At 37.9% G+C, this 26112-nt stretch overlaps 1 protein-coding gene across 3 annotated transcripts in view; it reads left to right on the top strand.

Annotated features, from left to right (window-relative positions):
- The window catches only part of olfm1b (olfactomedin 1b), a 31873-nt gene extending 8710 nt beyond the window's left edge, over positions 1–23163 (top strand). The window contains exons 1-7 of one of the 3 annotated variants that reach the window (XR_014198817.1): positions 2794–3569; positions 4737–4886; positions 5620–5775; positions 8515–8734; positions 12185–12291; positions 21642–22750; positions 22798–23163. Coding sequence is in view for 2 of the 3 variants with exons in the window: in XM_082141670.1 (XP_081997796.1) it covers positions 3420–3569; positions 4737–4886; positions 5620–5775; positions 8515–8734; positions 12185–12291; positions 21642–22316 (1458 nt within the window). In the remaining variant the exon portion in view is untranslated. Of the gene's footprint in view, positions 1–2793; positions 3570–4736; positions 4887–5619; positions 5776–8514; positions 8735–12184; positions 12292–21641 lie in introns of those variants that run through there. The other 2 variants (XM_082141670.1, XM_082141671.1) reach the window with 2 other exon arrangements.
- Positions 23164–26112: the final 2949 nt, after the last annotated feature.

Below are 26112 nucleotides of genomic sequence, written 5' to 3'. Positions count from 1 at the left end.
CCAAAAAACCCATTTAAATTCCTGATGTTGATTAAATTAATCAACACAGACATTTGGCATTGCTTTTGATTGTTTGATTCATTAGCCCAAAATTGCTTTATTGAAAAGTATTATTTAGCACAGTTTCGTAATTAAAAAAGTGTCAGCTTTTATCAAGAGCCAGAAAGAAAGCGAGGTTGGAAACAAGTATTTAATTAACATGGTCAAGTTCACAGAGTTTACAGAGAACTAAAAAGACCAAATGTTACATCAAAAATGAAAAACAACCTCCCCGAGGACACTAATTTATAGATAAGTGTCTATTTGACAGTTTTAAGTCCGAGGCCGTGACACAAGGTCGGCTAAACATCGAGAGCGTTCTAATAGGCTGCTGAATATTTTTTTATGCAAAACATCATCCTACTATGTGCGGTGGATATATTTCTCATTAATCTGAAATAAGAACAAGCCAGTGTGATTCAAGTTGCATTGTTCATTGACACACACACAGAGATATCTCAAGGCCAAACAAATTCAAGCCCAAAGCGATTTGTGCTGAAGTGACCTTCTGTTTCTATGGCTCTATCATTCATTCACTCCATCTCTTTTATGTCTCTCTCCATCTCCCCACACACAAAATGCAACCAGTGTTGTGACCGTGTTATCTGGGAGGCCATGTCCAGAAGATATTTAACTGTCATCAATTACTCACATTTGTGTTGCTCCAAACCTCTGGTTTCTTTCGTGGAGCACATGAGCTGCTCACTTCCGTACAATTAAAGCAAATGGGGACTTGGACTGTTGAGCTCTAAAAAATGAGAAAGAAACATCATAAAGGTAGTCCATCCCACTTGTGCACTAAATTTCAAGTCGGTCTGATTTTCTAAACTTGCCTAGTCACCATTCAATTTCATTGTATGGAAATTGGTTCTGTTACAAATAACTCTTTTTGTGTTCTACTGGAAACCGGAAATCATACAGGTGAGAGTGAATGATTGATGGCAGATCTGGTCCTTTAAGACCAGTACAGAAACATCGGATCCACAAGCAAACCAAAATGTGTGTGTGTGTGTGTGTGTGTGTGTGTGTGTGTGTGTGTGTGTGTATGTCTAATAGACAGTGACAGGCCCGGAAAGAATATCTGCCCTAGATTCAGTGTTTTAGATGTTTTCTGTGTGATGTTTTATTAAAGTGAGGTTGGATATGCTGACAGAGACACAACTGGATGCCTGACACTCCCTGAATCTCTCTCTCTCTCTCTCTCCCTCTCAAAGGTCAGTCTGTGTAAAGTGCCGTCCCTTTAACATATTCATGTTTTTATCCAAAATAGCAGTTTATTTTAGACTAAAAATCTGGTTTATTTATTAAACAACCGAGAATGTATATTTAAAAACTTTTAGGTATATTTAAAAACTAAAAGACAAATAAGACAAGAATACTTTTTAAGTGAACACAGTAAAAACTATCCTGAACTAGGCTATTCTCAGGACATTGGTGTGTGTGTGTGTGTGTGTGTGTGTGTGTGTGTGTGTGTGTGTGTGTGTGTGTGTGTGTGTGTATATATATATATATATATGTTTGAGTATGTTGTCACATGCTGTATGTTTTATATTTTGTCATTTTAAACTCAATTTGAATGCTTTCTTCTACATTGTTCAGCAAAACTTAATTCATATTTCAAAGAAAAAAATCTTAAACTGTTTTAAACAGCAGGTTCCTGTTGTGACAACTTACCCCTTATAGTTTGACTAAATGCCCAACTGCATGGGGCATAAAGCGAACACACACTGTATCTCTTTTCCAGGAAAATGAGTAAATAATAATAATAATAAAAGTAAAAAAAAATCATAAATTTTTTTTTTTTTTATATATATATATTTATATATATATATATTAGCCTACTTACTTGTACCCACAAACGTAATAATAATAATAATAATATGATAGAAATAAATAAAACTACCCCTGAGAATATAAGAAGTGTGACAAACAGCCCGGGTCTCCCCTGCTTATTTATATAATGTGATTATTTTTGGTATCAGGATTCATGTACATCTAACAATGACGCGTTTTTCACTTCTTGCTGTGTCACGACTACTCACTGCCATGGCATGTCTAGGTCTGTGAACAATAGGTGTTAACCAAGCGATGCATGAGACTGCACACTGCTCGTCCTGTCATACTGCCAGATAGTAGTCGGTATAATTGCATCAAAGTTCCGCCAATCACAACACGGGGGCGCTAGAGTCATTCTAATGCAAACTGAGTTAATGCACTTGCGGCACTGGATGTGTAGGACGAGCGCATGGTGTCTCTCTCTATATCATTTTTCACTAACAATCTGTCTACGCATGTGCAGTACAGATATTTACATATGTTTAAGGCTGCAATAAAGATATTCCAACCACATATGCTCCACATGTTTCCCTTTATTTATTTGTTTACATGAGAAATAGGCTATGTCGCTGATGTCTCGTGACACTTCTTTTCAGTTGTTTAACGGTACTATTTCTGAAAAATACTGATAAAATTGACTTTTGCAGGGTGCTTTTTAAAATAACCCTTTAGCTGTGTGTTTAAATTTCAAACGTTTCAGTAGCATGTGATGTTATAAAATAGACGCTCGCCAACAGAAGTAGCGTTTAAGTGTACCAGATTTAAATATAGCCTGCTACACATAAAAACGTTAGTGCTTTGTTTAAATTTTTTTTTTTTTTTTTTTAAAGTTGATGCTTCTATGCTTAAAGACAACTTTGGTGGCGCGAGAACGAAAAGAACCTCAAGATTGTGCCGCGAAAATCATGTCTTTGTATAATTTGCAAACTGGTGACAGTTAAAGGTTATAATGGGAGGATAGTAAAAGGGAGAGCGCGAGAGAAATGTGATCATTATTCACTCCCGTTGACCCGGAGTGGAGCGTGACATTGGGATGTTTCGTTTACAACCTTCTTGTGCGCGTGGCTATGACAATATCGGGCCATTAACGCGATGCGGTGCCAAGTGCAAATCCCTGGTGGCGCGTCTCGTGAGCACAGGGGCTTATATAGGAGCGCGTGGCGCCGCCTCCTTTCTCATCCACGGAGAGCGGTCGGCGTGTGCAGTTGTAATCCATCCATAGTAATTCACTTGCGTTGGGAAGGCGGACCAATAAGGGCGTGAACGCACACAAAAGAGGCTTGGATAACAGAAAAGACACCAGACGGGACCAGCGCGGAGAAGAGGGTCAAAACTGCTCGGTTTCCATTACTTTAACCACACCGGACTCCTTTTAACCAACGGCATAAATCAAGATGAGCACCCTGAGACCGTCCGAACCGGGACCGTTAGAGGAGATGATGCGGATGATGGTGATGCACGAGGCGCTCACGGGCAGCGATGCTCGCCGTTATGGTTCCCGGGTGGCTTGTGTAGAATGAGAGTTTGGGTCAGTGCGCACAGAGATGTCGGTGCCTTTGCTGAAGATCGGTGTGGTGCTCAGCACCATGGCCATGATCACCAACTGGATGTCCCAGACTCTGCCATCACTGGTAGGGCTCAACACCACCAAGCTGACCGCGGCGCAGGGCGGCTATCCGGACCGGAGTATAGGAGTAAGTGTCGGGTTATTTTCCATGAAAATTCAAATGAAAAGTTCAGATTAAGCAATTAACCCAACATGGGAAAAATAAAAAATAAATCCATTCGCGCATAGGCTACAGCAGCGCGAATCAACTCCGCGTTTTTTGTCGACATTTAAGGGGGCGTTCACACGGGGGCGTTATTCTTGTGAATTCTGTAGTATTATATTAATTTTCGAATGGAACGGGTCTTGTGCGCGCGCCTCCTTGCGCGTTCTTTCTCGTTTCAGAAAGTGGTGTTCACAGACATGCTGCTTGTGATGTCCTGGAATTTCGAAAGCTTAGCTCATACATATTCAAAAACAAAAACTGCTGAACCAAAACAATTTTTTTTTTGTGTGTGTGGTTTGTTGCGATTTCACTAGAATGAGATGCAGTGCATTCAAAGAGTAGAGGTCTGAAAGCAAGCTTTAAAAAAGTCAAACTTGACACAACGTCTTATCTGGGTCTTGTGTGAGAACGTTCTTGTGTTCAAAAACAGCATAGCTGAATGGAACAAAGTATATCACCAACATTTTAAAAACGCATTTGTGTAGTTCTTCTATAGTTCTGTCATTTTTACTTTCACAAGTGTAATACAGTATGGACAATTTTAATAAATACAACTTTTAATATTAACAAATATAACATGAAACGACTGCAGAGCGGATAGAATCAAAGTCTGTTTTCAGTGTGGTAATATTCCATTAGTGCACCATTGGTTTGGAGATTTAGGACTCTCCAGATCGGCATCAGCGGATGTTCATCAATCCTCCATCTGTTCCTCACTCTCACCAGCTCCACACACACTGTGATCGGATCTGGATCTGGATCTGTAACACGGGTTCAAGAATGGCACAGCTGAACGGGACAAGATCCCTTCACTCTAACAGCTGTCAGTCAAATACAACCATAAAACTGTGTGTGAATGAGACTGATGATTGTCTTCCTGGTAGTAGATGTAATGCTGCTGCATTCTGATTGGTGGGTGTGGATATGGGCGTGGTCTATTCTGATGTGGCATGAGCAGATGTGGTCTTGTGTAATCTTGTGTCAAATGTTTGTAATGCCAATGAGTATGGGATTATAAATGAGACTATAACCTTTAGATGTTGTATTACTGGTAAAATCACCTTTCTCTTTCTCTCTCCTCTCTCACAGGTTTTACCCGCTAACCCAGAGGAGTCATGGCAGGTGTACAGCTCGGCTCAGGACAGCGAGGGCAGGTGTGTGTGTACGGTCGTTGCACCTCAGCAGACCATGTGCTCGAGAGACGCCCGCACCAAACAACTCCGCCAACTACTGGAGAAGGTGACCTCCCGACCCATAAAGCTCTACTGCGTTGCCCTTGGGCATCACGTTACCTTTAATGCAAAGTTGTCACAGACACCGAATCTATGACAACCAGAGTTTTCCTACAGAGATCAAAGTGACCTAGAGGCATGAGCCTAACAACTCATAGACTACAGTATCATCCACATACAAACACACAGAGTTAATGAGTTCCTCTGGAACACGGCTGGAGCAGAGGCAAACAGCCTCTCCTCAGAAAGACAATGATGCAACTCCTCCGACACATCAGATGATTAGCAGACGTGGAGTAGAGCTCGCTAGTTTTCTGAAGGTCACTAGATTCATTATTTATGGATGTGTGTAGAGTACTTATATTTAGACGTTTCTTGAAAACGAGATTATCATGATCTCAAACATGATTTTATTAAATGGACCAAATAGCACCTTGTGTTAAATTATCGGGGGGGACAAAATGTTTAAAAAAATAAAATAAAAAATAAAATTAAGATATATATATATTGCAGTAACAATAATATATATATATATATATATATATATATATATATATATATATATATATTAGTGCTGTCAAATCGATTAATTGTATATAAACAAACTTTATTAGATTAGCGATTAGTCAATTTGACAGCTCTAATACATATACACACATGTATAATTTCAATTTTGATAATATATCTCTAATAACTGTATATTTGTGTGTGTGTGTGTGTGTGTGTGTGTGTGTGTTTAGGTGCAAAACATGACGCAGTCAATCCAAGTATTGGACCAGCGGACCCAGAGGGACCTGCAGTACGTGGTGAAGATGGAAGATCAACTCCGCGGCCTGGAGACCAAATTCAGGCAGGTGGAAGAGAACCACAAACAAAACATCGCCAAGCAATACAAGGTAAACACACAATTAAATGCAAGCGATGCACATATTTCACATGAATCCACACATCAGCCCATATGGATACAACACACACACACACACACACTACAGACTGCATGCACACCTTAAATGCTTGTATGATTTTTGTGAAATGTGCAGACCTGTCTGACTCCATCCAAACAATTAGTGAACCTTTGTGCAAATGTAATATTTGCTTTTTATTGTAGATTAGTTTCTACCTTTACTACCATCAAAATGTAATCATACGAATAATTATAATAGAAAATAATAAAAGTTAAGCAAGTAAAACTATAATTAAACAATAATAAAGGATCTGCACATTTCAGTTTCTATAATGTACCATAATCAAAACGTCCCGTGACACACACTTGAATCGTGACACATGCATGGACTGTAATATTGTTTGCACTCTGTAACACAAGCGTGCGTGTGCAAGTACATGAGCGTGTGCGTGTGTGACTGTGAGAGCACGTGAATGTGATAGATAGGTTAGCGAGTTAGCTCCCTGTGCTGAGTGTGTTGTTTCTTGCTTGCAGGGCTAACTATAAAGACATGATAGGAGAGCCAGAGGCCAGAAGAGGCAGGTCTAACCCACGATTGGCTGAAGTGGGCGTCAATCATGCTGTTTATGTCACGATTCTCATATTCTATACGACATTAGCTGTAAGAAACACTCCTCCCCCCTCCCTTATCCAACCACCAATCAGATCTCCTCCTGCATGCTACTCTAAAGAATTGTTACGTTTTATTTATATGATTATTTAGTTTCATTGATATATTGCTATTATTATTATTATTACTACTACTACTACTATTACCATTATTATCTCATCTTTGCTAGTATTGCTTAAGTTTTTTTTTAAATTATTATTCCTCTTATTATTTGTCACTATGAATCTTTGGTTTTTGAAGTAATATGCGTTTTTGAAGTAAGGAATTTAATCTTAACATCACATTGTTGTATGTGAGTTGTAATTTCAGCATGTGTCCCTTTCTGCTGTTGCATTCTAAACGATAACTAATAAAGTCTTTTCTCAATTGTTTACCGTGTTCAGAGCGCTTCATTTCGTCGATAAATGTTTGTAGATCTATCATTTTTATACGAATCTCAATAGTTTTACTGCAGCTCGGCCTCTGGTCTCTCACTGGCTCTACAAGCACACACGCACACGCACACATACGCATGTTTTATGGGGACTTTCAATAGACATAATGATTTTTATACTGTACAAACTGTATCTATTCTGTCCCCTAACCCTAACTCTATTCCTAAACCTATCCATCACAGAAAACGGTCTGCATTTTTACATTTTCAAAAAACATCACTTAGTATGATTTATAAGCTGTTTTCCTCATGAGGACCAAAAAATGTCCCCTCAAGGACAAGGGTTTCGGATATTGCCATATTTGCGGGGACATTTTGTCTTCATAACGTAGTACCAGGACCACTCAATGGTTCATTGCTATAAGAACATTTGTCATACATTAGAAGTTCTACAGATCAACATATTGGTTCAACTTTTTTTGAAGCACCAGTACATACACTACATGGCCAAAAGTATGTGGACATCTAGTTAAAGGACTTGTATCTACAACATCACTAACGTATATATAAAAAATAATACTTTAGCTTGCTTTTAAAAAGAGTATATTATGGAAATAATACACCTTTAAAGGAGTATACTGAAGTGCGGACTGAATGTAATGTGTTTGGACACTGAATTACATGTTAATTGCAATTAAATGAAAATGTAAATTTAAACCCAAACCCAAAGTACATCTTTATATGTAATTTCATAATTATTTCTTTATGCTAATTAATATGCTTAAAGAATTCTGCCGAATGTACTGACAAGCATTGGTAAACTAAAAGATACTTTAATGAAATTTCCATTGAATCGTGTAAGTTATGTATTTAAATATATTTGTAATTATTGCACATTTGTTATGAGGAAAATGCAATTTTGTACATTAAAAACAATTCACCTTAAGAGTAAAATCAAAAAACACTTGTTGTGTTTTCACAACAGTGCTTCTTTAAAGCACAACAAAAGATTATTAAAACAGAATGATTTAAAAAGTCAAATTTAAAAAGTAAAACTTTTGACAGTATTACAAAGTTCAAAGTGTGTTAAGAAACATATCTGCATATCTTAAAAAAATTTTTTTTAAAAATTTGAAGCACACTTCTTTTTCACAAGCATCTATAGAAGAAGGGGTCAGTTTTTGCTCTAGCGGGATTCAATTTTTTTTTTTTTATCTAGTTGTCTGACATGGACGAAACTTGCACGTCACCTGCACAAAGAAGATCTTTCGCGTTCACCCAGCAGTACCTGACCTCACTGATGCTCAGGAGCAAATCACCGCATCCACATCCCAGAATCTAGAAAAACCTTCCCAGAGGATTGACTCAAAGCTGTTATTCAAGCAAAAGAATGACTAACTCATTATAAATGCTAATGGTTCTGAAATGAAAACACATATTGATGTGGTGTGTAGGTGTCCATATACTTTGGGGCATATATAGTGTATATAAAAAAATCATTTGCTGTAAACATTTACTTTTAAGAGTTTCCAGATGAACAAACAGACAGATTGATGCACACACCTTCACGTACTACACTGTTCAACATCAAGACAGTTGAAACCAGTGTAGACAGCAAGGGTTCAGACAGGCTTCACAGTGTACAAGCAAGCCAGACTTTCCAACTTTCCCACATTACGTATTTGCAGGCCATAAAGGCAAAAATGGCGGAGCTGCGTCCGCTAATCCCCGTGCTGGAGGAGTACAAGGCTGACGCCCGGCTGGTCCAGCAGTTTAAGGAGGAGGTGCAGAACTTGACGGCCAGCCTCGGCCTCCTCCAGCAGGAGATGGGAGCCTACGACTACGATGACCTGCACTCCCGCGTGGTCAGCCTGGAGGAGCGGCTACGCGCATGCATGCAGAAGCTCGGTAAGACACACACATACACAAACTAATGTTTTCTCAACATGGTTTAAGCAAGCAGGACATGATCCTGGATTAACATTGTTTATTCATTCTGGCATTCTGAGCGTAAACAATAAGCTAAATCAACAACATTTATGGCATAATGTTGATCATCACAAAATGCTTTAATTTAACCCCCATAACCAAAACGGGGTGGGAGCTCAAAATAGGGTGTGGATTCCTCCTATTGACTGACTGACAGACAGACCACCAATCTGGCACCAATCAGAAACGTTGAGGCGGGCTTTACACGATGACGATCGCTCTGATTGGTTTTATGTCTATCCAATTGCGCCCAGAGGCATTTGAGCGACGTCCGTTGGTGAAGCGCAGCAACTTTTAAATGCATTATTATATTCAAATTGCAAACAAATTGAGGACAGTCTCCATGAAAGACCCACTGGCAGATGAACGTGCTACTACATTTCTCTCTGAAACGGTAGGAAATTAAATTAGATTTAACAGAGGATTTTAACTGTGACAAGATGATTGACAAGACAGTTTAAGTGACAGGATGCACGCGACAGATTCGTCCGATAAAGATGATGAAGTAGTATGTCCCAAAGCTTGCCTACTTTTGCTACACATTCAAAAGTAAATACCTTTTCTTCACAAAAAGATTACATACTTTTATGGCGTAGTGTAACTTAGTGACGCAGCGTATGGCTTTACACGATGACGATCGCTCTGACTGGTTTTAGGTCTATCCAATTGCGCCCAGAGGCATTTGAGCGATGTCCGTTGGTGACGCCCCTTTGGAAATGAGTTATTAATGAAGCTTTGCCAGACCATAACTCAGTTACTACTGAGAATGGTCTGGTTTTAACCAGGCTACACACATACACTATCTAAACATTTATATGCTAGCCTTCTGTGTATCATACACACCTCATTGGACATGGCTTCGTGCGTTCGCCGGATTCTTTGAAAACAAATGCACATGACCAGAGTTAGAAGATGGGAGGGGGGCGAGTCGCCAATGAGTTTTGACGACAGTGTTGTCAAATATCTATTCCGAAGCTGTAGGGGGAGCTCTATAGAGAAACCTGCGAGCAAAAAGCGAGAAAACAGAGAAGAAATTGCCAAAACTGCATAGCGCCGCTTTAACCAATGAAACTGACTGCAGGGTAGGATTTACGCTGAATAGCATGTTAAGGAAAATGGCAGTTCAGGAGATAAGCTGTTAATAAGAATACGAAATGAGATCGCCGAGCCAGGCCATCTGTAATTCCCCAACCAGAACTTACCAGACAATGGGACCTTTTTAGTTGCACCCAGCATCACTGCCCTTTTCTGCCCCGCGAATCTCGAGCCCCGGGACACCAACGTCACTTAGAACAGCTATAGAGTAAAAAGCTTTGGGGGTGTTGATGGACTCGATATATATTGCATGTTCAGATATTCATACTACAAAATATTCTGAGGACCATGAAAGTTTTTTGAAAATGATCCAAAATGCTGGCAGTGACTGGCCAAAAAAAAACAAAAAAACAGTTACGCAAAAGAAATCTCATGATAATTCGTAACTTTTCTTATATTTGACAAATTTGTGGTTAATTTGTATAATATCATTTGTACGTGTTTACGGGTGATGTTTATGTTTAAGGGTGAACCTCCATGCATACTTTGTTTTTGATGATTCAAAAATCATCATCACATTCATACCACCATACCACCAAATTACCACCTTGTGAAATGGTTGAGATAAGGTATAAATACTCATTGTTTCAATATTATAGCCACAAGATGTAAACTTTAGACATGTTGACATGATTTTAATTGGGAAAAAAAAATCGCTGACTAACCATTTGTGTGTACAGTTAAATCCAATTTTGCATGACATCACAACAACTGTAAAACATTGAGATTTCAACAGGTTTACAGCTCAAATAACTTACAATTGTATCTGTTCGTCTAACGTTTTTAACCAAAAAATTTGCCAAACATTCGTAGAACATATTTTTGTCTCTTACTGAATGTCAGCTATTCTCTCATTTGAGTCAGAGACATAGCGGATACTTAAATGAAGCACAACAGAGAACTCTCTTGACAAGTCTCTTGAGTTATTAAAGAGTGAAGTTATGCATTCACCATCACAGCTTCCACTTCCCAGCACCCACACACATCGGCATCTTTACTCCGGTGTGTATCATCTTTTTCTCTTTTCTTCGCGCCGAGTTTCTGGAGGAGAAATCTGGGCCAGTTTCACTGTATGATCAATATGGCTTTAAAACAACTCTGATTTATTTCTCTGTTTCACACACACTTGAGCTTCATCCATGTGTATCGCTTCTGATGAATATAAAACCTTTACAGGGAAACCAAAGGAAATTCACATTTTCCCATGTAAAATTTCATCCTACACGTGACGTGAACGAACTTGTATTCGGTAGAGGAGAAGATGCATCACTGTTACTTTAAGTGAACGCAATCACTAACATTTACATCAGAAATGTATAAATCTAGTTCACTTCTGATTTCACTTGTTCAAATATAAATCCTCAAATGCCATTTTGATGCAATCACATGAGATTAATCAAAAACACATGAATTTATAAAACACTCCCACATGTGCTCACCCGTGAAATGCGTGTGTATTCTAGTTGACAAAAATGAATCAATAATCATGCACATTGTGTAAGAAGATTGCGTAAGACGATTCTGCAGTTGGAGTGAAGCAGGGCTTTATTCTAAAGATAGTAGCGTAATAATGTAGGCCTGTGTGTCCCTCTAGACAACAGATTACAGCTCAGTGTGTTAATCTCAAGCATGTGTGTGTGTGTGTGTGTGTGTTGAATGGGAGAGGCTGAGCTGGAAAATACACCATGATTAATACACTGCACTATCAACAACACAGGATGTCAAACACCATAATGTTTGACATTTATCTGTACATTATTCTCTCTGTCAAAAAACATGTATTCATAAATTATCTATAAAGGTATAAATTCACCAGCTCAACCACTTTGTGTTACTGTATGTCAACATGAACAGCAAAGAGACTATTAGCTTTCTTAATACACGGATCTTATTGTGAGCAACTAAACGTTGTAAGTCGTTCTAAAGCAAGTTTGTCTTTATAATCTTTCACACAAATTGATATGGGTTGGGATTGCCATTTCATGTTGACTTAAAGAAATAAAACACTGAGGTGAAAGAGAGGTTGAAAAACACAAGCGAATGTTTTTCTCACTCTTCGCCGTGAAAGATCATAATGAAGCTGAGTGTGACTCAATTAAAGTAATTTAACCAGAACCTTCACTTCAAGATATAAGATTACCACAGTAATTATGACTGTAGACTCATCATAACATCGCTAAACTCATTAAACACGTGTGTGACTGTAGGCTTCTGGTTAGAAAGCGTGTGTGAGCGTATTCGTGCAATTAAACGTGTGTGTTGTGTGTATTGCAGCTTGTGGTAAGCTGACCGGCATTAGTGATGCAAACACTATTAAAACATCCGGGTCTCGGTTCGGATCCTGGATGACGGACCCCCTCGCTCCTGAAGGAGACACTAGGGTGAGTAAAATGATTATGGCTACATATACAATTCTACATGTATTGAGTTGCTGTTGCCTTTCTATCAGCTGAACCAGTCTGGCCATTCTCCTCTGACATCAACAAGGCATGTTCACACACAGAACTGACGCTCACTGGATATTTTCTCTTTTCTCGGACCATTCTCTGTAAACTCTAGAACTCTAGAAATCCCAGTAGATCAGTTTCTGAAATACTCAGACCAGCCCGTCACCAACAACCATGCCACGTTCAAAGTCACTTAAATCACCTTTCTTTCCCATTCTGATGCTCAGTTTGGACTTCAGCAGATCATCTTCATCATGTCTACATGCCTAAATGCATTGAGTTGCTGCCATGCGATTGGCTGATTACATATTTGTGTCAATGAGCGGTTGAGACGGTGTAACCAATAAAGTGGCTGAGTGTATACTAGTCCAGTCATTTTAAGCCAAAATGGGGGTCAACCTTGAACAAATTGCAACAGAAGCAAGCTCAAATGATTTTGTATCCTCAATATGTCCTGAGTAAGGGGAAAAAAAAGCACAGAAGAACCCCATTAGGGGAAAGTTTCGAAAAGACCCAAATATAGCCGATTCATACGCCTAGTCATTCTTTTTCTTACGTGAATAGGGTAACATATTTAACCTTTAGATATCACCATGAAAATTACTGAGTTGATTACTTGCATCAAGACAAACCAAAAATGTATTACAAGTTTTTTTTAATTGTTTGTTAACATGGACAAACGGTGCATAATCTACATGTAATTACGTTTGTGCTAATTTGCATAAATACCACAACAGATCTAAACATTGGGTCTAGCCAGGTGAAAATGTCTTGTTGAATCTTGTTGATATATAACAGTAAAATACTTAATGTTAAGGTCTGAATGGAACCCATTTAATGGTGATATCTAAAGGTAAATTTTTTTACCCTATTCACGTAAGAAAAATAATGAATGGGCGTATGAATAGGCTATATTTGGGTCTTTTTCTAAACTTTCCCCTAATGGGATTCTTTGGGGCTTTTTTTTCCTGACTCGGGACATATGGAGGATACAAAATCAGTTGAGCTTGCTTCTGTTGCAATTTGTTCAACCTTTTTTCATAAAATGACTTGACTATAAAGAAAGATAGATATATAGCACTTAAATGTCTCATTTTCCTATGGGAAAAGTTGAACTGAAACATTCCTGTAGCTCAGTGGTAAGAGCATTGCGTTCACGACACAAGGTTGTGGGTTCGATCCCAGGGGATTGCACATACCTATGTATAAATGTATAGGATAATGCAATGTTAGTCGCTTTGGATAAAAGCGTCTGCCAAATGCATAAATGTAAATGTAAAAATGTAAATTCGCATGTATATTTTGCATTTCTCAGTCAGGATTTGGTAATGAATACAAGTGTAACTTCCTTCTATAGGACATAGAGGATTTATTTCTGATATGCTTTAGAATGCAGATGGTGGAGGATATCTGGTTAATGCCTGCAGTAAAAACCCACGAGCTGCAGCTGCAGGCAAACGCTTTATAACCATGTTGCTTCAGAACCATCAAGAAAAAACACAGAAAAACAAACCTCAAGGCCGAGCCGTCATACACAAATGCAAATACACACCGCTTGAGGAAAAACTCACGTCCTATTTCCGTGTGCACAGAAAGAAGTTAAACGGCACGATGAAATTCTTCACCCTTATGCATTTGCAGAAAATACTTCATCGAAATATTTAGTCCATCATCAGGATCACTAAAAATCTTTCATTCGAATTCAGCTTCAACGAATTAAATCTAAATCTAAAAATATATTTGAATAAAGACAAAACACTTCCTTTTACTGTATATAGTAAAATTATATGGGAATGAAAGAATAAAAAAAGAACCAGTTCATACCAAGCATTCATTTACTAGTCGGATATCTGTGGAGTTGAAGCCAGGTCACTGACACTCACAGCGGCGCAAGGGGAAGATAAGCGAGGCCAAATCATTTCCCACTCATCCAGACGTGAAGTGCTCTGGCGGGGCTCGTAATGGAGGGCGCAGGGGGGCTTCTGATAACGGGTGGAGGTTAAAACACAGCAGACTGTGCTGGAGGAATGAGGGCAGCTGGAAATGAGCCTGAGATGTTCCTGATGATGGCCTGTGCGCCGATTCCAAGCCTAATCGTTTCTCAGGCATTTGTTAAAGTGTGAAAATCGTGTTTGGTGATGTTGTGTGGCTCATGCAAGCCTTCGATTGGCCTTGCAGAAGTGTGCTATCATTTTTTACCTGTTTAGCTATCGGGTTACATGGCATTGTGTTTAAAGATCTGGGCCGGTTACAAATGTTAAATGAGCTCCCGTGGCCAGAAACGTAACCCCAGGTTGCAAGAGACCGTTCCTGTAATAAATATCCTGCAAGCGGTTTTACATTAAAGTGTGGGCTAAATGACAAATTGGCAATTAGCAGTTGGCATCCCAGAGCTATATGCTGCATATGCTTTAACTGGTGCGTTTATAAGAAGTTTCTCAGCAAATAGCATTGCCAGTTCTCGATGAGAAGTTCAAAATCACTAGTCATTAGTTTCACAAGCATCTCTTTTGTTTCAAATGGAGCCAAATGATATCGAGCTCTCCCTCTCTGGATGTAATGGGTGGAGCTGGACCTCTGTGGACTTAATGGGCGGGGCTTGACCTAATTATGTTCAGGGATAGGGTTATAGTAGGGTTAGGGTGTGGCTAGACCTTCAAGCTCCACCCATTGGCTCTGCAGTGAACAGCCTCTCTTTTATTTGGACATTAATGACATTGAAACACAAAATCTGGATAGCTGGATGGTGAATACAGAGTTCATGCTAAAACAAGCAACTAAAAAATGGAATAGAATTACATCTATGATGTGAAAAACATATTCAGTGTTCAAACATTATTAATCTTAGTTTACATGTCTAGATCTTCATGCGGCAGAATTTCAATTTACCATTATTGATGTATAGCCGACAATGACATTTATTACTATTTTGTATAAATGCATTACAAACAAAACACAAACAAAAATTTTATTTGAAATATGCTACCAGTGCATTTAGGCAATAAATGTACAGCATGAACATTTTTATTCATTTTGAGACTCGCAAAAGATTGTGTTAGAAAGTTATTATTGTTTTTAAAAGATTAACAACAGTAATCTAAATGTTAAAACAGGGGAAAGGAGTATATACACTTAAATATCCAATATCACCTGAATAAAAAACTGGTCCCAGAAAGTATTGTACTTAAATGAATTTGCTTTATAAAATAACAATTTAATGACTATTTGTTATTCAACTTTTCAACTTTATTCTCGAAGGCCATCTTATATTATGAATATAGTCAAGTCAAATTTATTTGTATAGTGCTTTTCAGAATATACATATTGTTTCAAAGCAGCTTTAAAGAAAATTGTGGTTAATGTTTATATCTTAATGTCTTATAGTTGCATTTTGCAGATTAGAGCTGGTGTAGTTATAGTTAGCTATAGTTTACATTTACAAGCAATCATTCATTTGAAATCCGTTATATAGTAGATATTACCCAAAGCAAGTATAATGCATGTATGCAGGACAGTAAAGCTGGACAAACTTATACATCCAATTTCATATAAAGAGCTCCTGTGTCATGCAGCAACCTTTATCTGTGACTGTATTCACATTATAGTTTAGTTCTCATAAAGTAGTGCTTTAATAGTGCCAATTGTGGAAGGAAAACACATCTGATACTGCCTGACATTTTACAAAGAATTATAATGGTACAGCAGACTGGAAAACACAAAAGAATAACAAATAGTCTAATATAAAACTAATATAAGCAAATAAAAACAAACTCATTGCAAAAGCTCATACCAGATCTTTGATTTAGAAACAACACGTATTCACCCAAGAATACACAATTACAAACCCAAAATGCCATTAAAGCGATGCTTTGCACAAGCTAGTTCCTCCGAAACCCATAAACGCAATTATAAATCAGTCTAGTGAATATATAACCTTCCTTCACACCCACAGACCCGGTTTTAGTGCTCCCTTCCTCCCCCCTCTTGTTCTGTTTTTCTCACACTTTTGGGTTGGAGGCTCTTGTTCTCAAAGATTGATGAGACCGTAGGCTGTATGTGTGAGACAGACAGAGCGTGGAGAGAGAAACGTGTGTGTGTGTGTGTGGGAGTGAACAATAAGCAATATCTCAGTGCAGTTTTTTGACTCTTCAAAGATAAAAAGCTTTGGCACAGCACTGTGTTGCTGTCAGAGATATCAAGCAGAGATGGATCAGCATTCAATGTCTGCATGAGCATTGAGTTAAATCCTGAACAAACACCCTGTGGCCGACCGGTACGGTCCAATTTTAATGCTGCACTCCATATTACTATTTGATATCACCACCTTTTGACCATAAAGGTATTCTGTGGCTTGATACTCAAAAGCTGATTCATATAGAAGCAATGCTATAGAAGCTTTACAAATCCACAAAAAGTGTCCTGGCATCACATGTTCAGCAATACTAACATTTACTCTGCAAATACACTATTACCATCAGAGAGGATTATTTACCATGTTTTACAAATCCAAATGTTTGTTTTTATTAACATTAAATGTATATGTATTTTAGAGATGCACTGATATTATGGACAATAATCGGTATCATCCTGGGCTGCGTTTCCCAAAAGCATCGTAAGCCTAAGTAGATCGTAAAAACGATCGTACGACTGATCTTAATATTACGGTCTGTTTCCCAAAAGCATCGTAAGTAGCACTTAAAAATCATCGTAGATCTACGAGTGCTCTGGAGTAATCGTAAATCCCCAAGTGCATCGTAAGAAGACACCTCCAGGACAACCGGCAGATTACACCTTTAACTTTATTCAAATGCAATGTGATTATAATATAAGGTTTTGATTGTTCTTTATTGTACACTTTATTACTCTTTTTTTTTTTATGTATAAATTAAATAATTAAAAAGGTCAGAAAACAAAACAAAAAAAAGAAGTTATTTAATCTAATAATTTTAATCAAAATTAAATGAATGAAAAAAAATCCTTTAAATCTGTTAAAAATTACATCTTCGTTTCGCTCTATCTCCTCTAAAAGGAAATTAATTTAATCCTTTTGAAAAGTATCTTTTCCTTTTTTTTTTTTTTTTTTTTTCAGCCATTTTGTCAGTGCCTCCGCCTGTAGGTAGGTGCTTTATATAGACAGAGCCCGTCTACGGAGAGCCTGCCCACTCCCTATTAAGTCCTATTGTACCGAATTTTGGTTGTAGTTCCACCAGAGTTCCACTGGGGGCGATCACCCATGAGTGCAAAATGAATGGGAGTCTATGGGGCTAGACGGCTAAATTTGTCTCTTTCACCCGATTGCCATTGAGAAATCTCAGATTTGATTGTATGTTTTGCAAGTTCAACATGGGTTATAGGTCGAAAGTTGAATGAACGAGTACTTATGTCCTTTCGATTTCTTACAGGTTGAGTTGTTGTTGTCCATAACATGCTAGCATTCTGCTAATGAATGCTGATTGGTTAGTGAAGGACTGATTACGAACAGAGATACCGCTTGATGGCATCGTGGCGTCCGAAGCGGGACCAGAAACAAACAAAACAAAAACTCTTCTAGCACGTGTATTTACCTGTGTCAGCTGTGTTGTCGATGCCTCGAGAGAAAAGAAAGTGCAGAGCGCGAAAGCACCAAAGCAACTGAAGGATTGCCGTAAAGCAGTATCTCTGGTCGTACGATGTGTATGACGTCATTGACACTTTAAAAGACTTTTTAAAGCAAATAAGTGACTCTAAAAAATCTAACACCCAGCAATGTGTAATTTCTTTGCATCTCCTTTCGAATACAACATTCAAATTATTACTAGACAAAAAATTATATCCTGAGAAAAGTGGATTTTGAGGGGTATAGCGCCATAGACCTCCATTCATTCTGCACTCGTCCTGTGAGCGCCCTCATATGGAATCAGAGTGGAACTGCAACCAGTTCAGAAGCCGGAAGTTTACTGAGAGTGAAACTTCTCGCCTTATTAGACATTCTCTGATATAGACTTGTCTTGATTGCTAATCCACAACAGGTGACAATTATTAGGTTAAACGTTCAGAATACGATTCCATATAAGGTTATATTTCAGCACTTCGCAAATGGACAGCGACTCTTAAGTAGCACGAAGAACGCGCTCTCGCTATGTTAAGTGCATTTTTGGGAAACGCGCGTGGAATTGCGGCGAGCGTTCGTAACCTTGCACGTAGAGAGCGCTCTTAAGAGCTAAGATACATCGTTATCAGGAAACTCAGCCCTGAATGATTGGCTATTGGTATATCGGCGGAGAAATTTAGTATCAGTGCATGCTAATATAGGGTTGGGAATCGAAAATTGATTCTGTGAAAATCAGGTCAGGTCAGGAATCGGTTACTTGTTATAAAATTCGTATCGATTCTTTTGTGTGCATTCAAGCGCAAGAACTGCACACTCATCCAAAGTGCGCGCACAGAAAAGGGGATTTTAAAGTGATTTTAAACCATTCAAGCACAAGAAAGAAACATGCTGTTTTCTTTTTGCACTTGAATGAACAAAAATATGTCAAAACATCCTCGTAAACACAGTCGGTTATGTCTTAAGTGAACATAAACAGATGAGAAAGAAAACACGTGTAACAGTATATTTGATCTGTGCAGCTCTTAAAGTGACAGCAGCCTAATATTCCTGCTCTCTATCATAACGTTACTCAAACAAAAGACAAAGAGAATATTCACTCGATATTCTTGACTGAATAACTTTTTTAACCATATTTGTAATGTATATTTTATTCATAAAGTGCAGTGTTATTTGATTACAGTTTCTGTACCTGAATACCTTAAAATCTTGAAACACTGTTTATTTCAATAGTATCTTCTGTGATTGCTATTTATTTATTAGTTCTTTTTTAATTACTACTTATCTTCAATAATGCCTGAAATGTATATTAGTTAGGCTAGTTGTTTTTGCTATGGTCTTTTTTTAACCATAGGCTTTTGCCTAAGTTCCTTGTGTAAGTGTTCTTTAGCCTGTTGATTTTTGTTCATGGTATTCAGCTACAATGAAATGTTTTGCAATAAGACTTAAAATAAATGTGTTTTTTTTAAGTAAAAGTTTTTTTTTTTTTACCTTATTGGAATCAAAATTAGGAATCGATGCACAGAATCGGAATCGTCAAAATTCAAAGGATACCCAACCTTATTAAATATTAACTGTAAGTGAGTTAGTACATTTATTTAAATAGCAGCACATATACAGTAAATACAGAAAACCTGACCGAATTGATGAACTGAAATAACTAATAATATTCCTTGTGTTGCTTACCCATTACCAACTACATCCAAACCTAAAGCTTTACATGGAAGACTAAGCAGAACCTAGCCCAAAAATCTGTTTACAAGTTCTGTTGGGCTCGGAGCGGAAAAGAGACCTCTGATTCTAGTTCAGAGCTGGCAGAGCATTTTATACCTGTAAAAAAATATGTTTTATGGTGTTATTTTGGTGTTAGACAAAGGATGAACGTCCTCAGCTGATTCTTGGCACTTCTTTGCACTCTTACTTCTATCTTGGGGGTTTATAATCGCCACTTCAGCCCAGGACTCGCTCACAGAGAGTATGTTCTTTGTAAAGCTTTGGAACAGTTTATATTGTGAAAAATGTTGTTAAAACAATAAAATCTAATCAAATGTTCCTAATGCAGTAATACGGTGAACGACTGTGGCTGGATTTCAAAAGAAAGGGTTTGCAGTATGTTCCAACATGCAGAAGAGAGTGTGTATGTTGATTTATATACAGTAGATGTTGTTGACTGCCTCGTGCCTCCTATAGAGAGCATACAGACGTCCCGCTGGGCCACGAGGCTCTGGAATATTCCATAAGCGTGACTGCTCCCTTTCCATTCGCTCACCGAGAGACAGAAGCCCCAGTCATGCTGGGAATTCTCCACGGAGAGTCGGCTTTTATCCGGAATGATCTGGAATTATCCCCATAGGGTTCGTAATGCCTGGCACACAGCAACTTCCTGGCTGTCAATTTTCACCGCCTGCGTTCTGCCAAAGCCAGGGGAAGAATGGACACCTTCGGTCTGGAATTTAATTAAGACCTCGCTGAACACGTCCTGATGTGCTGGCGAATTATGCCAGAACAAAAAAATCCAATGCAAGCACAGATAAAATAAAGAACAATTTGACCCACTTCGAGTAAATAGATTGTAGTTTAAACTATACTTGAATTTTGACTCTGTGAATGTCAAGCCAGAATCTATCTATCTATCTATCTATCTATCTATCTATCTATCTATCTATCTATCTATCTATCTATCTATCTATCTATCTATCTATCTATCTATCTATCTATCTATCAAAGGGTTAGTTCACCCAAAAATGAAAATTCCCTCATGTTGTTCCAACCCCGTAAGACTTTCGTTCATCTTCGGAACACAAATTAAGATATTTTTTTATTAAATCTGAGAGCTGTCTCACTCCTTCATAGGCTTCTGTGTTATTGAAACTTGACGGCCCAGAACGTTAGTAAAGACACAGTCCAAGTGACTACAGTGGCTCAAAAATAAGTTTATCAAGCGACGAGAATACTTCTTGTGCGCAAAAAAAACGACCAAAATAACGACTTTATTCAACTATTCATATTCTTCTGTGTGGGCCTCTGAGTGAGTTCACGTAGGTTAACAGCGCAGCGCTTCTGGGTTGTACGTCATAACGGAGGCTCACTAGGCTTGTCGCTTGATAAACTTAAGGTTAAGCCACTGTAGTCACTTGGACTATTTTAAACATTGTCTTTACTAACTTTCTGGGCCGGAAAGTTTCAATTACAGAGAAGCCTATGGAGGAGTGAGACAGCTCTCGAATTTAATAAAAAATATCTTAATTTGTGTTCCGAAGATGAACGAAAGTCTTATGGGATTGGAAGGCTAAAAAGGCTTTTTAAGCAACAACACTTTCAAACAAGACTTTGTCAAGCCAACATTCAAAGTGTGTCTTGATAGGCATTCAGATCCGTAGTTCCTGTTTACCATCTCATATTTAATTCAAATTCAGTTCAGAATGATTCAAAACCCTGAGGAACATCATAAAAACATTAGATCCACATACATTCTGACTCAAAAACATCTGCTGCATGTTGTGCTAACATCCGACAGGGAATGTTTTAGGAGACTTAATCCAGATGAACAAATACTAAAAATGACATCTTCCAGATGAAAATTAATGCACATCTGGTCAGCATACTTGTTCTATCAGGGATGTGTCTCATTAACTCATCTGCTTGTATTGTACGTCATTTATATAAATTAATCACTTACTCTCTCACTTCTGTTCAGGTGTGGTACATGGACGGTTACCACAACAACCGCTTCGTGCGGGAGTACAAATCTATGGCTGACTTCATGACGTCGGATAACTTTACGTCTCATCGGCTCCCGCACCCTTGGTCCGGGACGGGTCAGGTGGTCTACAACGGTTCCATCTATTTTAACAAGTTCCAGAGTAACATGATCATCAAGTTTGACTTCAAGACCTCCACCATTAGTAGGTCTCAGCGTCTGGACAACGCAGGCTACAGCAACACCTACCATTACGCCTGGGGAGGACACTCCGACATCGACCTCATGGTGGACGAGGGCGGGCTCTGGGCCGTGTACGCCACCAATCAGAACGCGGGGAACATCGTCATCAGCAAGCTCCACCCCCTGACCCTGCACATCATCCAGTCCTGGACAACCAATCACCCGAGGCGCAGTGCCGGGGAGTCCTTTATGATTTGCGGGACGCTGTACGTGACCAACGGCTACTCAGGAGGGACCAAAGTCTACTACGCCTACCACACCAACTCCTCAACGTACGAGTACATCGATATCGTTCTGCAGAACAAGTACTCACATATCTCCATGCTGGACTACAACCCACGAGATCGAGCGCTATATGCCTGGAATAACGGACATCAGGTCCTGTACAACGTTACTCTTTTCCATGTCATCCGCTCGGAGCAGCTGTAACCATGGAGGATTTAGTTTGGAGAATCTGAAAGGAACAGAAAACTGAACCCAAGACAATCCTTTTTGAATGTTCTTCAACAGATTGTTACAACACTGCAAAAAAAAAAAAAAAAAAGAAGAAAAAAAATATGTTCTTCCTCAGTATTTTTGTCTTGTTTTTGCAGTATAAATATCTATACTCTCTTAAATCAAGATACATTTAATCGAGATTCAAAATGACACTGGAAGATAAATTGTTTTCTGAAAAAATTATAAGTTTTCACTGAAAATATCTGCCAATGGGGTAAAAAAAAATTAACTTGTTTTCCCATTTGAATTAAGTTAAATTTAAATCTAATTCAAATTCAAGGCAAAATTATTCATAACCCAAAGGAACATCGAAAAAACATTAGATTCATGTACTTTCTGACTCAAAAACATCTGCAGCATGTCGAGTTAATATCCGACAGGGAATGTTTTAGGAGACACATATCCAACTGAGCAAACACTAAAAAAGACATCTTCCAGATGAAAATTAATGAACATAAGTTTTTATTTTTCTGACCTCACTGGAAGATTTTTGCTCTTGTTTTAAGCATAAACTCACTTCATTTTGATCATTTTGTCAGAAAACAAGACTTCCTATCTTGTGTCAATTTGCATCTTAAGTAAAAGTATCTTGACGTAAGAATGTTTAGATATTTGAACACAAGACAAGACAAAAATACCAAGTAGGAAATATTTTTGCAGTGAAAAAATTCTATGCTGAATGAAAACTGAACCATTTAAAAGAACAATAGACATGTGAATGGAAAATAAAACACAAAATGATGAACAGATGCCAAAAAAAAAAAAAAAATGAAATAAAGCCACGCCTTTCTTTTTTTACTAAAAAACTTTTCCTTTTAGGACAGTGTCCAGTCAGATGTTTTCCAGTAGCACTAAAAAGACATTTGTCCATGTTTTTCTGCACACTGAAATACGGAGAGCATTGGGATTTAGTTACGGACTAGTAGCCCACATGGAATACCCAACCCTTTCCTCATAAACTGAGTGTGTGCAGGAAAACCGATGGTGCTTCGCTCGGAAAACTAACTCGGTCGGCAATCATCTGTGCAATATCATAAGTCCAACTTGTGTGCTTTGCAGAGCACATTTCTTTAGATAATCCAGAAGAAAAAAAATGTGATTGGCTGAAGGCGCTGACTGTTGAAAGCTCTGTTGTCGTTTAAAGGACTCTCGTGAGATTTTACTTGAACTTCTCTGCGATTAAGTTCTCTCGATGTGGACCATATCATGATCTTTTTTAACGACCTACATGTATGTAGCACCTGAGAACAGACCAAAGCGTGCTATTAAAGTCAACATGAATTCAAAATTCACCCTCTTTACTTTCATATCACACTTTCTTAACCTGAAAGGGGTCTAGGGGGTTTTTGGGCCCTGGAGATGTTTTGACATGCCCTGATATTTGTGCTTATTTCAGTTACTTATAACATTTAATGGCGTAAGTCTGTATTCAGCAACAAACTCTGCTACACTGTAAAAAAAGTTATGACAACATATGTTTTTACATTGCTTTAACTCTTCAAAATAAGTTAAGCAATTTTTTACTTTTTTTCAAGTCAGTTTAATGTAATTTAAGTTGAAATGACGTAAATATCAAAGTTGATTGTACTTAAAAATTTAAGGCAGCAACTTTTTTTTTTTTACATTGTACAATAATATGTGAGCAGCATGTATGACCATTTGAGCATATCCATAATTTTTGTAATTTTCCCAATGCAATCAATTCCTGATGGATAAAATCAAGTCTTGTCCAAATTTTTTTTTTCTCATTAAATATCCTGTCAATCACATCAGCAAAATGGGCTGCAAACGTCGTTTCATGTTGACTTTAAACCTTCTCTGGTGAGAATATCACCATTCAGGCTACTTTGTTGTGCTTGTAAATGGATGTCAGCTACATCATGGCTGCTATGATTCACCAACTCCATGTAACAGATGTGCAGGTTTTGTTAGCAGATGGTTCAGGTACAATCTTACTCCGAATTAGTCTCTGTGCTGGTGAATTCTTGTAAAATGACTTCTTTAGTTTTGCATGAGCAGTTTCTACATGCGCAAGATGTGCTCAATGGAATGTTTCCCTGTATGATGGGTTGGGGTTGGTTATAATCTTTAGAAAAAAAAGATGCTTGTTTCTATCTGGTTTGTTTCGAGTGGCTTGTTTCTTAACGCCCATTCTTGATTTTTGTAGATTTCCAGTTTGATGTTTTTTGTAATATAGTACCGTCTGCTTGGGTGATGCTTCAATGTTTTTGTTTTAGTTTGATGGTGTTATACATTTCTGTCACGAAAACTCAAAAAAGATCGATATCAGAATGTTAAATGTCTCTAAGTCACTTTAGAGGACATCTCAAATATGAATATGAAACTACGACGTCATTGAGCAGTCTAATATGTAATGTAATCATTTTAACAAGGCTCATACGGTCTTATAAAGCTAATTAGCTAAACCTAATTCCAGTTTTTATTCTTTATGCGCTTAGCTGGATGTGTGTTGTACCCACAATACGATGATTCTTATCAATAAAAGGGGATTTATATCCTGATGTCATCATTTTGTATTGATCTTTGAGTTTGTTTCATCATGGGGTCAATGTTTCATCCCTGTTGAAAGAAACTAGCAACTAAAAACTAGCTATTTAGCTAGCTAAAACCACCTTGATTAGCCAGCTTCATCAGCAATATAATGTTGGTTGATAAGAGTTGCCATTAAACATGCAGAGGACAGGCATATACTATGTTATTCAGTCACATAACATTCCTATTTTAAGCCCGTCTGACAAATATTAATGACTATTATTGTTATCATACAGTAGAAACCCACAGTCGAAGCCATCAGGCACTGAACGTTTTCATAATGTTGCATTTTGGTTGCAATCACAGTAAAACATTTAAAAAAAACATCCTAGCAACCACATCTAAACTAGAATTCTGATAATATGAAAGTTGTTCATACTATTTACAGAAATCATATAGCTTTAATTCATATATCCTTTACATAATTGACAATGGCATATTACCATAACTATTACCATATTACCATATAACACTGAAGCCTCATTTTTAATCTCAGTCACTCATTTTCTATCATTAATGCCATACTTTTATTTTAACATTTCGCTTTGAAAGACACGTAGTTAAAAGTACCAGGTTGGATGTGGTTCATAAACCATTGCAAAAGGACATGCTAACAACATCATAACATTTCTGCAACCTTGTAAAATTACATATTACACTTGCAAAAATCTGATATTTGTTGTATTAACTTAACATTAGAACGTCCTTTTCACTACAACAACGTTTTTACAACACACTTGAGCCTTCATGGGGCATAATGTAGCGATGGCTAGCTCAACTAAAACATTGCTGAGCATTGCTAGTTTTTGTTCTTCCTGTTGAGGGACCCAATTATATTAAAATTAAATACTTTGCAGACACTTTCCAAACCAAAATGTAAGTGGAAGCCAACACAAATCACATTACTGCCATCCACCAGGACAGGAAGCAAATTACAAAATGCTAAACCGGCTAAGCTAGTTTTTAAAGGGTAAAAAGGCAGGAGTGAACATAGTTTTGTTATTATTACTGTACGAAGTATAATATTATTGATGTTTTTGTGGAGTGGAATAGTAAGATATTAACACTGTAGAAACACTAATGATTTTGGAAGGGACATTGAATTAGCATTGATTTAAACTTGTTTTTCAACAACAAAATCGCTATTCCATCCTAAATCTAATTTTATGCCCCT

This window comes from Leuciscus leuciscus (assembly GCF_965113295.1).
Source record: "Leuciscus leuciscus genome assembly, chromosome: 16".
Classification (NCBI taxonomy): Eukaryota; Metazoa; Chordata; class Actinopteri; order Cypriniformes; family Leuciscidae; genus Leuciscus; species Leuciscus leuciscus.
This window is presented reverse-complemented; position numbering and strand designations above follow the sequence as displayed.